The sequence below is a fragment of the Miniopterus natalensis genome, chromosome 13 (assembly GCF_054644295.1).
Source record: "Miniopterus natalensis isolate mMinNat1 chromosome 13, mMinNat1.hap1, whole genome shotgun sequence".
Classification (NCBI taxonomy): domain Eukaryota; kingdom Metazoa; phylum Chordata; class Mammalia; order Chiroptera; family Miniopteridae; genus Miniopterus; species Miniopterus natalensis.
This window is the reverse complement of record NC_142093.1, coordinates 4,844,525-4,859,402: the sequence shown is the minus strand read 5'-3', so window position 1 is coordinate 4,859,402 and position 14,878 is coordinate 4,844,525. Positions and strand designations below refer to the sequence as shown.

The 14,878-nt window shown below is 40.5% G+C and overlaps 1 protein-coding gene across 1 annotated transcript in view; it reads left to right on the top strand.

Annotated features, from left to right (window-relative positions):
- NBAS (NBAS subunit of NRZ tethering complex) overlaps positions 1-14,878 on the top strand; it is a 160,553-nt gene that overhangs the window by 71,517 nt on the left and 74,158 nt on the right. Inside the window, exons 24-29 of the mRNA XM_087823358.1 lie at positions 3,609-3,794; positions 5,028-5,201; positions 9,325-9,458; positions 10,343-10,405; positions 12,417-12,539; positions 14,507-14,609. Of these exons, the coding sequence (XP_087679484.1) occupies positions 3,609-3,794; positions 5,028-5,201; positions 9,325-9,458; positions 10,343-10,405; positions 12,417-12,539; positions 14,507-14,609 (783 nt within the window). The remainder of the gene's footprint in view (positions 1-3,608; positions 3,795-5,027; positions 5,202-9,324; positions 9,459-10,342; positions 10,406-12,416; positions 12,540-14,506; positions 14,610-14,878) is intronic.

Below are 14,878 nucleotides of genomic sequence, written 5' to 3'. Positions count from 1 at the left end.
AGGACTGGTTTTGCCGTGTCCCATATAGGTTTTGGGTTGTTGTCTGTTCATTTTTGTTACTTTCCATGAAGTGTTTGATTTCTTCCTTGATCTCATTGGTAACCCATTCATTGTTTAATAACATGCTATTTAGCCTCCATGTGTTCGAATATTTTTGAGTTTTTTTATAGTGGTTGATTCCTAGTTCATGGCATTGTGATCCGAGAAGATGCTTGATATGATTTCAGTCTTCTTATATTTGTAGAGACTTGCCTTGTGCCCTAACATGTGGTCTATTTTTGAGAATGTTCCATGTGCACTTGAGAACAATGTGTATTCTGCTGCTTTGGGGTGAAATGTTCTATAAATGTCAATTAAATCCATTAGGTCTAGTGAGTCATTTAAGGTCTGCGTTTCCCTGTTGATTTTTTGTCTTGATGATCTGTCCAATGCTGACAGTGGGGTGTTAAAGTCCCCCACTATGATTGTGTTGCTGTCAATCTCCCCTTTAAAGTCTCCCAAGAAATTTTTTATATATTCAGGTACTCCTGTATTGGGTGCATAAATGTTTATAAGGGTTATTTCCTCCTGTTGGATTGATCCCTTTAGTAATATGTAGTGACCATCTTTGTCTCTTGTTATGGTCTTTATTTTGAAGTATGTTTTGTCAGAAATAAGAATTGCTACTCCAGCTATCTTTTCCTTTCCATTTGCATGGAATATTTTACTCCACCCCTTTACTTTTAGCCTGTGTGAGTCTTTTGCTCTCAGGTGGGTCTCTTGTAGACAGCATATATTTGGGTCCTGTTTTCTTATCCATTCAGCTACCCTTTGTCTTTTGATTGGGCCATTTATTCCATTTACATTTAAGGTTACTATTGATATCAACTTATTTAATGCCATTTTTCCTTTTTATGCTGATGTACCTTTCTCTCACTATTCCTTCTTTTTCTTAGAGGTATTGTTCTTTATCTTCATTTCATGTATCGACGTTTCATGTGGTTCATCTACAATCAAACTGATATCTAGCATAGTTTGATCTTTTTCATTTTTAAAGATTTAATTGACAGGGGACTTCCTTTTCTTAGTGCCTACAAATGCCTTTAGCAAAACACTTTTCTTGGCTTAGGATAATGTGTCTAGTGGTGAAATTTATCCAGTGAGCACTGGGGTTTGTGGTATAACCCTTTAAGTTGCATGGGAGCCTACTTTCATTTGAGGTGTCAGTTATTTGATTCTAAAAGATTTTTACTTCAGTAAGTATTGGGGAAGCAACAATTCAAGGCTGACATTAGGAAGATGAATCCGGATCACAGAATTGGTGAGTGTGTTGAAGCGCTAATGTGCTCTGTGTTCAATTATTACTTGCAGAGTTATGTGTATGCATCAGGTTTTTTCTATGCTTTCTGAAAATGCACCTGAGAGTTGTTTTTAGTTGGTGTACAGGTAGATATGTCCTTTCAGACATGAGTTATTGTTTTTATTATTAGACGTCGGGTGAGAACATTTGTCTGTCGAAGCATTGCCGGATCTCTCCTGCTCTGCCCCACGCCTTACCTACCCATAGTTTACCTTCCTGTTTGTTTGCACCACTCTTTCCCACTGAAAATGCATTTCTTTTTTCCATTTCCTCTTCGCCTGTCATCCCCAGGGTGGACCGAATGTGACATGGCCGCTCCCTCCCCCTAGCTCTGCTGCTCCCGCCCTGGCACCCCCTCATCCTTCTCAGCAGTGGCTTTGCTTGGTATTTCATTGGGAAATGGGAGGACTCACTGTCACTTGTCCCTGCTCCTTCCAGCTTTCCTCTGCAGAAGTGGTCCCTTCCTGCCTTCCAGCTACCTTCTTTCCCTGTGCTCTGGACCCCACACTCCCACCCGCTCTGTCATCTGGTCTCTCTTCTGTATCTTCAGCCCCTCCTCACTTGTCTATTGCCTTGCCTTTTTTTTAACATCAAGTTCAAGTCAATCCTACTTTATACAAACAAACAAAATGGAGCCACACCCTCCCTGGCTTCTGCCTCAGCTGTCTTCTTTCCATCACAGCTCCGCTTGCAGTGGTCGCCCTGCTCTCTGGAACTGCTTTCTCAATGTCCGTTTACTCCGCGTTTCCCTGGAGTCTGGCTGCTCCTGCCGCTCCCCTGAAGGGGCATCATCCCAGCCCGGGGCCTGTCAGTGTCAGGCTCCTTCCTGTGTTGTCTGACACATGGCCCTTCCGCACTGCTGCTTCCTCCCCTGCAGCCTCCTCTTCTGGGATATCGTTTCTCTCCTTTTCATGTCTTTGTCTTAGCCGTTCATTTTAGTCTCCTTTTGTCCTTTGGCTTGTGCCTTAAGTATTGCCATCCCCGAGGGTGCTACGCTTGTCACTAGTAGTGAATCTTCTAATGCTCGTAACTGCAGTTCCCCATTTTCCAGCCTGTTCATTTCCGGTTCATCGTTCCATGAGTATTTACTTCGTATTCTGTCCAAAGTGTAAATCTCTGACATGCCACAGCTGAAAACCCTTTGTGGTATTGCATTTCAGGAAACGGCAAATTCCAGGGCTCAGCAGATGCTGTTCTTTACCACCTGGCCCCTCCCTCCACCCGGCACGTTTCTCCTGGCTTCCCTTCACACCTGCTTTTCAGGCTTGCGGACTGACTGCACTTCCCCACGTGCTGTGCCCTTGCCCCTGCCCCTTCCTCACCTACTAGACCATTGACTCTCTAAAGCTCACGGGAAGTGTCGCCCTCTGGGAGGCTCTGTCACACTCTCAGGGTGGGCTCCGTGCCCTCTTTCTTTGAGACTATACTCTGCAGTCCTTTCCTCTCTCCACATCAGTCATGGTTTTTATCGGATTATGTTTCCTGTGAGGTGGAGAGATCTTTGAAGGAGAGACCTCATCCTACTCAGTTTTATATTCCTAATACCTGGAATGGTGCTTAGCTCATAGTAGGTCCTCACTAGACAACTGTTAGTCTAGGAGTGGGATAAGTAAGGCTTAGTAAGAGGCACTACAGGTTTAGGTCACCTTAGATATTTTGCATCAGTTAGAATCTGTCATTTTGTCAATCTGATCAAATGTAGGAGTCAAATTGCTGTCTGTGGAGCATCTGTAGGAAAACCATTCATTTGTCTAGGAGCCCACACATTTACATTGAGGCTGAGAAAACGCCTATTAGAGTTGGTCACTCAGCAAGTGTTTACTGAATGCCTTCCACGTGGGAGGCCCTGCAGATGGACAGGTGCTGAAGAGGAGTATGAAAGCCAAACAGTGTTTCTGGAGCAGAATGTTATGGTGAAAATAGGGTTAATTTGGTATCATTAATTATATTTTCCTGCCTGTTAATGTCAGAATTAAATAGACAGATCTATGTAGAACTGCTCTGTAAACTGTGATTGGCCTATGGATTTAAGATACTTGTCTTTCTCTTACCATTTTTTCAGAATTTTTTGCTGATTGTATGATTCATTTGAAACAGTATGATCCTGATATATTTGATAAATAACCAACATTTTGTACTAAAAATGAATGTTATTGTTGATGTGATTTTATGTAACTTGATTACAAGGATTGATTCTACGTAGAAGGCTTTTCCTTGAGGATCGTTGGCACAGCTGTGGTCTCAGACTCAATGTCACCTTCTACTTCAGGTCGACTGCGCACTATCCCTGATTCGGCTTGGAATGGAGCGGAACATTCCCGGCTTGTTCGTTCTGTGCGATAACTTGGTTACTCTGGAAGCATTGGTCTACGAGGCCGGGTGCGACCTAACCCTGACCTTGAAGGAGCTCCAGCAGATGAAAGACATTGAAAAACTAAGATTACTGATGAATAGTGTAGGTTTAATTTTAACTTTCTTTTTAAATACTCTTTGTGTACTTTGATTAATGTATGCCTCAAAGCCAAAGATGAAATGTCCTCTAAACCCGAGAACTTAAGTAAATTAAGTAAGTTTCTTGACGTTCTGAAAAACGATTCCATTGTCTGGGTAAGTTAATGAAGACACTCGAAACTCTCCTGGTTAGTTGTACCTGGCTTCCCCTTTGTCCACACTCCTCTCTGGGTAACTTTCCTCTCCCTTCCATTGAGGCACATTTCTAAACTAGCTGTCATTCTAGTGTTCATGCTTCTAACCTCCACTGTGTTAACATTAACAACTGCGTATATATTTCAAGGTCTGTAAAAAAGTACTGGGGTTCAGACGGCTAGGTGTGTGTGTGTGAAGGAAACATCTTGACTTCAGGGTTAGTATGTTTAGGAGAATTTGCCTGTTTCTTAGATTTTTGGGGGGTCACCTAAGGAGAAAGTACATTCCTAAAGTTAGGATCTGGTTTCTACTAAGCCCACTGTTTAGAGAGACATCTTTGACTCAAGATGATGGGCTGAGGAGGTCCTAGCTGCCTAGTAGCTTGTTTCTTCTGCTCTTGGGCAGCCTGGTGTGAACGGCTGAGTCAGGTGGGGTCATAGCTACCCAATAGTTCTCTTTTCTCCCTCGACTCCTCCTGTCTTCTCTTGTGCTGTCTTTTCACCTTCCTTCCTCTTTCCCACCCTCTCCCCCCTCTTTCCCCCTCTATCAGTCCCCCTTTGTCTCTCCCTCTGCCCTTGCCTTCCCTTTCTCTCATGAATATTAATTTCTTTTCTGATCATCCGCCCAGTGAAATTGATTTGTGTTATGTGTCAGACTCCTTTTAGGAGATGTAGGTGTCTCTGATGGAGTAACTAAGAGAGGGAATTGTGTGATTTCAGGGATAATTTGTGAAATTATGTGTGCCATTTGAGCTCTGTGAAGGCAGATGTAAAGGGGCAAAACCAAACAGGAGGAGAAACAGAGAGGGAGAGAATACGGAATTTTATAGATGTGGCTGTTCTCAAGTGGCTGCTGTCTAGAGCTTCTCTATCCCTGCCTCTGTGTCTCTGCTTTTTTGTTTCGCACTTTCTGTTGGTCTGTGCTCTCTCTCTTTCTCTTTCTTTGACTCTCCTCACCCCCTGCATACACACTTGCTTTAGTCTGGTATAAACAGATATTTAATTTGATTTAATGCGTGTTTATTTTTCAATTATATTTTCAGTGTTCTGAGGACAAGTATGTGACAAGCGCCTACCAGTGGATGGTTCCCTTCCTTCATCGCTGTGAGAAGCAGTCTCCTGGTGTGGCCAAGGAGCTGTTAAGAGAGTATCTGGTGACTTTAGCTAAAGGGGACTTGAAACTTCCCTTGAAGATATTTCAGCATTCCAAACCAGATGTAAGTAGGAACTTGGACATCTCAAACACCCCCGCACTCTTTCCTTTACAGAATTAGGTTTTATTATCAATTTTTTATAAGAGGCTTTACAAGTAATTCCCCTTTAAACAGAAAAGGAGGTGGTCATCATTTAATCCCTTAAAAATGTTTCAACAGTTCGATCCAAAATTGCATTGGAAGTTCATAAAATTATGTTTATTTTAACTGATTTACTCCAGAGTTTGTTGACTATTATATTTTGGAAACTGGCAATACCAAAAAGACTAACAGTTGGTAGGTTGAATTCTTACTATCAGCAGGCACATTGCAAGTGTTAACTCATTTAATCCTTATAACAATCCTATGATTGTTAAAATAAAAGATATTTTTATTGTATTATATTATGGGAAAAGAAAATTGTGATATAGAGAGGTTGTGCGATTGCCCGGGTCCCATAGTGAGGAGTGGACTCTGCGTTCTTAACATGTGCTTTACTGTAATACCAATATTAGGAGAAGAGACTCCTGCCCTGAGGTCCTTCACAAAGGTTTTTAATGAAAACCTTTAGGATTTCATAAGATCTTGTAATTATTTTTAACTCTATTTGCTTAAGATTACTATACTGATAGCTCTGTATTTCCATCGGGCTCAAGCAGTTGTTTAGAGTTTTGGTTTCTGGAAGGCTCATCTGTCAGAAGTGTACCTGTTCATTGGCTCTTTAAAATTTCCCATCTTCTCACATGCAGCTACTGCTTAGTATTCCGATTTTAAGTCTGGAAAGCGTCAGGAGCCGGGGTGGGTTGCTGATGCCCGCAGAATGCTCTGAGGAGCAGGATGGATTGAGTATGAATGTTTTATGAGGAAGAAAGAAGAACTTTAAATTCTTGTCAGTAATCTTGTTTGTGATACTTCTCCTTACAGAGTCTTATAAATCCTGTGTGTATAGTCAGTTTTTTGTTGTTTTGCTTGGCAATTTAGCATGTGCCTTCTGAATAAAACATACAGCTGCCTGAGATATGTAAACATAAAAAAGAGAGCAGTGGTGTTGCGAGCCTTCTCTTTCCCATCCAGCTTCTCCGTTCCCTAGTGTCATCTTTCTACCATACACTGGATCATGTCACCGTCTGTGGAAAGCCTCCAGTCGCTACTGTTGCTACAGGGTAAACATTGGGCGCTCTCGAGTGTCCTGGAAGGCTCTTCGTGGTCTGCTCTAGTCTGCCTCCTCAGCCTCCCTTCCCTCCATGGGTGCGCTAGGTCACAGGCTCTGAACTTCTCACCTCTTCACCTGTCATGCCTCTTTGTGTTCTTGTGGGCTCTTCCCTTTGTTTGGGAGAGTCAGTCCCCTTTCCTGCATTTAAAAAACACCTACCTCTCCTTCAAGACCTTGCTCTCTGAGATCCTCTCTCCTGTGACCCTTCTGTGACTTCCCTGAGACATGACAGGTCTTGTTCCTGCCTCTGTAATAACCCATCTCACACTGTGGTGTAGTGATTTGTTCGCATGCTCCTCTCCCCCTCCCTTTGCTTCCTGTGTGCATCGTCAGTGTCTTACATATTTATTACTAACATGTGCCTTGTAGAGAGCAAACGGTTGGTAAATGTTGGCAGGCAAATGGATGAATGAGTGAATGATTGAAATTGGGTTTTATTTTGATGCTTTAGTGACTTGATGACGTTTGATGCTTTACTGGGATTGCATTTAGAACATTGCTTTTATTTTACTTGATTGTTTATAAACAGAATGTTTCTGGGATCTTCCATGAATCATGCAGAGTAGTTTTTGTAATGTAACAGGAACAATGATTTCTGTGTTTGATAGCTTAGGCTAAGTTATGCTGAATTAACAAATGACCTCTAAAGCTTAGTAGCTTACAACAGCAAATACTCATTTCTCATTAAGCAGTCCCTTAAATGCAGTGTCGTGTAGGCTGTGGCTGGGCTCCTGTTGGGTCCCATGTCTTACTCATTCCCGGGCTCAGGCTGAAGGAGCAGTCCTTTCTCTAACTTGCGGCACAAGGAAAAGAGCAAATAGAACCACAAAGTGGCTCTTCTAGTTTCAGCTCAGAGTGGTTTGGGTTACTTCCTCTCACATGTCACAGGCCAGAGGAGGTGCATGGCTGAGCCGGGAGGGATAATCCTCTCTCAGGAAGGTGGGTGGGTGTAATCAGGAACAGGAACCCGAATACAGATTTGTCATTTTTACATTCTCCTGTCCCTCACACTTTTCTTCTCTGTAACGTCCTAAAGCACTCATGTCTGGTTTAAGCCTTTGCTCCTTGCTCGATCTGCCTTTGGAAAGTGAACTGGGTGGAGATGATTTAGGAATAAAATATTCTTCCTTCTCATGTTGCTCTCTGTCTTCTGTGCTAGTGCACTTCGAATGCATCAGTGCATCAGACCATGTGAATTTTTTAAAATTTTAGTTTCTTAGGCCCATCCCAGGTATATAATAGGTTAAAATTTGGGGAGTGTGGGGGTTCTGTGATAATGGGTTTGGAAATTTATCCAGTGATTCTGATGGAATGCCAGGATTAGGAACAACCGCTTTACACAGGAATTCACTGCATATCATAGTTTCTTAGGGCCAAGTTTTCAGTTATTTTCTGGTTACATAGGTCAGTGGGCAATTTTAGTTTTAAAATTACTTCCTCTAACTTAATGCTTATTCTAGAATATTTAGAAAACTCAGAAAAACACAAAGATGGAAATAAAAATTTGGGGGGCAATATTATTGACTAGATAATCTGAAATTAGGAAACGTTAGCAATTTCAATTAATTTTTAATAATGCTTTTATTACGCCTGCTTGTCTATTTCACTAGGTTGTCACTTTGCAACCCTGGACAACTTTTTGTCAAATGTTGATGTCACATTAATGATTTTTTTTTTCTTAACACCTTGAAGAAAGGTACATAAATCCTCTAACTCAACTACTTTATTTATTTATTTTTTTAAAATATGTCTTTATTGATTTCAGAGAGAGGAAAGAAGAGGAGGAGAGAGAGATAGAAATATCAATGATGAGAGAGTCATTGATGGGCTGCCTCCTGCACACCCCCGTTGGGGATCGTGCCCGCAACCCGGGCATGTGCCCTGACCGGGAATTGAACCCCGATCGCCTGGATCCTAGGTCGACGCTCAACCGCTGAGCCACGCCCAGCCGGGCTCAGCTACTTTAAAAAGTCTTTATTTCTCTGGTAACCTTGAATGTTTCTTCTCTCCACCCATTGATGTGATTTTCCTACTGAGAAAATGCCTTCCTGTGGCAGTTTCCCTCTATCACATTCCCATCTGTTTTGTGTTTCTCCCAGAATGTTGAAAACTAGTAGGTCTTATTATGGAAACGATCTTAAACTTATTTTGTTGTCAAAAGGTCTCTAAAAAAGTAGTTTGAAACTTCCATTTTGGTTTCAATGGTGGTAATAATACAAGCTTTCTGCATGTGTCATTTTGTCCACACAACAGTGCTGTCTATTAGGAAGTTGTTAATATCCGTGCTTTATAGATGAGAAAAACAAAGATCAAATCTGTTATTTTCATGTCCCAGAAAATACTCTAAGATTGGAATCTGTGGTTTGCAGTAGGAAATGGTGTATCCTATATAGAAATTGACCCAAAGTAGCCATCTTTCTGCGTCAGAAATATGGAATCTGTTCTGGGATTTGAATATCCCTGCATTACAGTGCAACTTCTTTTGAGTGGAATTTCAGTACTGTTTAGTTAAATGACTAATATATATGCATCTTGAAAAATAATAGGTTTGAACATCCCTGAATATTAGTTAAGGAATTTTATATATTTTTGAAATTGAAACACATAAAATTTGGCTTTAGGGTTAAAAATGCTTTTAATGAGTTGCCTTTTAATTCACTGTCTCTTGTATCTTGAATGGGTTGTAAATTGAAGAATCTGCTTTTAGCAGATGCAAAGCTTATGGGTACAAATGATCTTTTCTGGCCGATTCTATAATTAAAATGTGATTTCATTTAGAATTATTAAAGATTCTCAAAGTCTGTAAGCTAAAGAAATATCAAGATGTGTTTCTGTAGCTGATTAATTGGACTGTTTAATATTCTATGGGCAGTGGTCCTGGGCTGTGGGAAACGTGACTAAATCTATGAATATTTAGTGTTTTGTTTTCTCCAGCTGCAGCAGAAAATTATTCCTGACTGGGACCAACTGATGGCAGTCGCCCTGGACTGCATCTATAGCTGTGAGCGGAGTGACCAGCTCTTCCTTTGCTATGACATTCTCGAATGTCTGCCGCAGAGGGGATATGGGTAAGCAGCCACGCTTTGCCAGTCCTATTGTGTCTCTGTGTTCTCCCAGTTAAAACGAAGATGTGACTTCCCTGAATGTTCATCGCAGAGGATTTGGGGAATATAAAGAAGAAAAGGAAATAATCTGCAAATCTGTCGCCTACAGATAAAGTTTTGTTTTTTTAGCAGTATACAGGGAGTGTTCCCTCCGTGGTTGGGACAGAGTTGTATGGGATGGCAGAGGACTTTTATAGCGGTTGCTAAACTTTCTCCCCATTCTCTGCCTTCACTGGCTTGTGCTGTGTGCCATACTGAACCTACCTTTTCATTCGTCTGTCACTTTTTTCATGACGATGGTTCCCTTAGTCCGTTACCCACTTAGTTCCTCAGAAGGGTTTGCTTTTATTGATGGCTCTGCTTCCCCAGTGGTTCCTTCACATTGAAGTGGGTGCAGAGGGAATGATGGCATGAAGGAGTCCCAAGAATTTAGGATCCTGATGGAACCTACCTAGGGCCTCATAGGCAGCGTGGACAGGCCTAGGAGAAAGCCATCATGGGGGCCACACTTTATTGGTTAGAAGACAAAAATAAATGACAGTTTCCCCCTGGCCTTCTTAAAAAAGAGACTACAATTGATTTATAATTCTTTGCCTTTAGTTGCTCATATCTTGCTAACCTATAACAGAGAATATTGTTTTGTTCCATTATGTTTTATCTTAATTTCTTGAGACATGAAAGATACTGAATGAGTTCAGGAGGTAAGACCGAAATTCTACCTAGACAGTGAAAAATTGTGATATATTAAGTGCAAGGGAAGCATTATTTCTCTTTTTCACTTAAGTGAGTTTTGAATTTCATTTAAAAACTACTACTGGAATTTAATTTAATTTGTCTTAATCCTTTAGCCCTAAGACAGAGGTAACCACTGCTCTTCATGACATGGTAGATCAACTGGAACAAATTCTCAGGTGAGAACAGTGAGTCTGTGGCTCTGCTGATTAAGGAGTCTGTTTAAGAAATACCCCTTTAAATATGTCAGGATTCATTTCCACTTAGACCCTATGTATGTTTGACTCTTTTGCAAATGGCTTTTCTTGATAACAAATGTACTACTAGTTTATTTTACAAACTGCTAAAGTAATAAGATCATGGGCTTTGATAGCTGGTAGACCTGTGTTAAAATCTGGGTGTCACCACTTACCAGCTGTGTGATCCTTGAGCCTAGGGTTTTCGTATCTGTAATATCTAACTCATGAGGTTATGGAATTAAGGTTAGATTAAGCATTTAAAGTACTTTGCACCCAGTAGGTGCAAAAAATATATTAGTTCCTTCAGTAATGCAGTTATCAGTAAACAGTGTTCATTATACTCCTAACTTTTCTTTTTGGGCACATTTGATTGAATATCTGGATTAGAGTAAATTACACTAGAGTCTTTAAGTAAATGCAGTAATATTCTCTTACTGTCCAAATGAAAAATCAGATTGTCTCTTTCAGAGACTGAAATTTCCCAATTTGCCATTTAGGAAGTCTAATGTTGTTTATTATTACTTATATGTGTACGTAATTATGCTTGTGTGTAATATTTAAATATTTGTATTAAAAATAAAATTTTAGGAATGATAAACTTAGTTCTTTCAATGTATAATTATAGAAATTATAGACAATACCATTGTTTTACTATAGTAATTTGGAATCTACTAATTAGAAATTTTTTTCATTCAAATTAAAGGACTGTAGTGTAAAATATTTTGAGTTATATTTAAGGAAACATTACGTTTCTGTGTACCATAGAATGTAAGTTTAATGAAGAATTAACCGTTCAATTTCCTCAGGACCTCTATTTATTATTACCTTGCCTGATTTTTGTTACTCTGTGTTCTGAAAGTTATGCAGTTTTTTTTCTTGAGTGTTTAATAAATAAATCAAGCTTTTCTTATTATAGGTTGGCTTGTGTCTCTCCTTTTCTCAACCTCCCTGAAAAATTGAGCATAGTTGGAATAAAGTTCACTGGGTTAAGTCAGTACAGATTCATTCCTTACAAATCTGCATGGTTACCCTTTCTCCAATGAAACTGAGATGAGCTCCCTCCAAGATCTACATGAAATAAACAGTTTATTTCACCCTTTGTTGCTGGTTGTAACTGTGGGTGTTCCTCATAGTCACAATGTGCTCTCAGTGCCTCAAGGAAACAATTACATCCTGTAGGTTCTGGATGATACCCAGGCCTTCCACTGTTGAACTTAATTTACTGACCTTTTAAAATAAGAACTTTTTAGTTCTGTTCAATGGCAGGTGACATGACCCATGAAACCTGTCTTTATGAAGAGAGATCGAATGCTATCCAGCCTCTCTATCAGCCCAGTAGTGATTAATTCATAAATGTGAGAGCTGGTGAGACAGCCCAGGTGTGTGTCGGGCTAATGGTTATGGGATGGGTTATCTCAAGAAGATTCATAGGAGACCAGGAAAGTTTGTGGCATATTTCGTATTTTTATAGAATGGGTTCTTGAGAGAAGTTGAGCCTTATGATGTTTCTGTGGCTTTCCAACTATGAAATTCTTTGCTTATTGCTTTTTTAGCAGCCTTGCCTATAACAAAATACTCAATAGGATTGTTAAGAGTTAAAGTTGGGTATTGAAATGATAGAGTTGGCTTATTTTACTCACTTTGTGCATTTAGAGGACAGGAAAATTGTAGTGAAAGATTTGGAAAGAAGGCTATGTTCTGCTTCTTAAAAAAAAAATTTAATGTGTTACATCTTCCAAGTATATCATAGTAAAAAGTCAGTAGGGGAAATAAGATTTGATATATAATTATTAGCTTTTTTTGCCGAGAATTAATGTAATATATAAAATTGGGCCGTTCTATGTGCTGCTTTTTAAAAAAATAGTAAATACCTAACTGCTGCTTATATATTTAAGATGCTTAGACTTTGCTTGTTTGGTGGCAAGACTTGAAGAAGGTCTTTCACTTACAGTGTGTCAGAGCTGTTGGAGAAACATGGACTCGAGAAGCCAGTTTCATTTGTTAAAAACACTCAGTCAAGCTCGGAAGAGGCGCGCAAGCTGATGGTGAGGCTGACCAGGCACACCGGTCGGAAGTGAGTCATAAAATTAACTGATGCTTGTATACTTGTATACGGTTAAAAATAAGTACTGCTCTTTGTCTTTTTTTTTTTTTTTTTTTACACTTCATTGAGCTATAAATGACCCACAATAAATTGTGCATATTTAAAGAGAATTTGCTAAGTTTTGATATCTGTTGATCCCCGTGAAAGCATCATTGCATTCAAGATAATAAGCAAATGCATAGCCCTTAAAGGTTTTCCCTCCCCACGGCTTCTCTCCATCCCCCATCCCCTCTTCAGGCTGCCACTGGCCAACTTCTTTGTCCCTATATGTTACTTTGCATTTCCTAAAATTTTGTGTAAAAGGAATCATATAGTACACGTTTTTGGGGGGTTCATAGCTCCTCCCATTAGCATGGTATATCTTTTAATTAATTTGTGATTTTGTATTAGAGGTGTGTTCCTGTAGGCAGCATATAAGTTGGGCCTTCCTGTGAAGATCTGATTTGGAGAGAGCCTGGCTGCTAGGTGCTGCTTAATTATGCTGGGCTTGTAAGGGAATTAATGCCCATTATACCTGCCCTCAGCAATGCTAGCCCTGAGAGGGTAGGTGAATAAACCTTTACTTCCCACGTGACTCCTGCAGTAAGAGCCTCACTTGACAGTGGAAAACTGCTTATGTAATGCAGCCAGTATTGGCTTGCTCAAGGCTCTCCTTGCTAAGAAGTCCTTGTTTTGTATCTGCCTCTCTTCTTATCTCTCTCAACAGTGTACTGTAGTTATTGACTTGTGTGCCATAGCTTCCCTTCTAGATCATAAGCTTCTCCAGGGTAAGTGTCATAGTCGCTATACGTCTAATACAGGACCTTACATAGCCATGGCCCTCTCTCAATAATTATTGAGTAATTTAGAAGGTTTTGGCAACTTATACCTTAAGATTTCTTTACAACTATAAACGAATAGTATTTTGATCATGCCAACTCTAGAACCTACTCTTCAGTCAGAAAGCTTTGTTGTTGCTGCTAGATTATCTACCATCTCTCCATTGAGTCCCTCACATACCTCTGAAAAGTCCTGAAGTTGATTTCTAGTCCTGGTGGTCTGCTTCCTGCAAATGTGTAAGAGAATGGCTTCTTGTACAGAGTAGTCTGTGCTATGGAATAGCTTTGCCTTCCTCACCTATAGACTACTTTTCGAATCTATCATAGATCAAGTATCACCATCTTGAATGTAATGCTATTTCTCCCTGGAAAATGCACCTGTATTACAAAGCTGTAACTAATACATAATATTTGTGTTCAGAGATCTCTGTTAATTTGCAAACCTCCTTTAGAGTGCCTTCAGGTTCTTCTCTTGCTGTTTATTTACCAACTGTTTCCTGAAAAGGCCATTGTAAACAATGTCCTATAATCTGTTTTAATTAGAATCTGCACTCACGGCTGGCCATGTGTGAGAAAACAACAGTAGCATCTGGCCTGGTGTTGATGGCTCCAGAACAGCTGGGCTATGAGAACTTGAGTTGAGCCAGCCAGTGCCTGGGTCTGGTTTCAGGTGGATACTCACTTCATCTAACGAAGTTAAGCAGAAGCCCTGCTGAGGGTTGAGGGTGATGAAGATGGGATTTGAGACCAATTCTCCTGTCTCTAAGTGCTGCTTCTGCTAGATCACAGCTGCTTTATCTTCCCATGCTTTATTTTACCCCAGACACTCACAGCTTGTTTACCTGGGCCAGTGCTGTGTAGTACTCTCCTGGTTTTGTGTCTACATGGCCGATGACGGAGCCTGCCTTGGCAGCATCTCTAGCACAGATGCAGAGCTGCCCGAATTGTCCCTCTCTCTTTAATCCAGCTTTATTCATGGAGATTCATATAAGTGTGTTTATGTTGATTATTTGGGAACTTGTGTGGCATATAGAATGGGGGTACCAGCTTCCCCCCCACTTTTGGCCAGTTGGGGCGATTTCATGATCTGTTGTTATTTTTTCCCCTCCTTTCCCCCAGGCAGCCTCCCGTCAGCGAGGCCCACTGGAGGATGCTGCTCCAAGACATGCTAACTATGCAACAGAATGTTTACACATGTCTTGAGTCGGATGCTTGCTACGAGGTAACTGCATGTGGAGCTTATTTCCTTTGTTGTTACAGATCGTTTATTGGAACAAAGGTGACGAGCATAAACTTCTCTATTAGTAGTTTAAACTTCCCAGAGCATAAACTACTCTGTTGACTAGTTGGTAATCGAGTAGTGTTTTATAGTTTGAGTGCTCTCCTACCTCGCTTCCCATCTTCTCTGTCTCTTCATTGCAACACCATTTAGTTAGTGGGTTAATGATCCTCAGCTGGGAAACCCTGAATCCTATGTGCCCCTCTCACTTC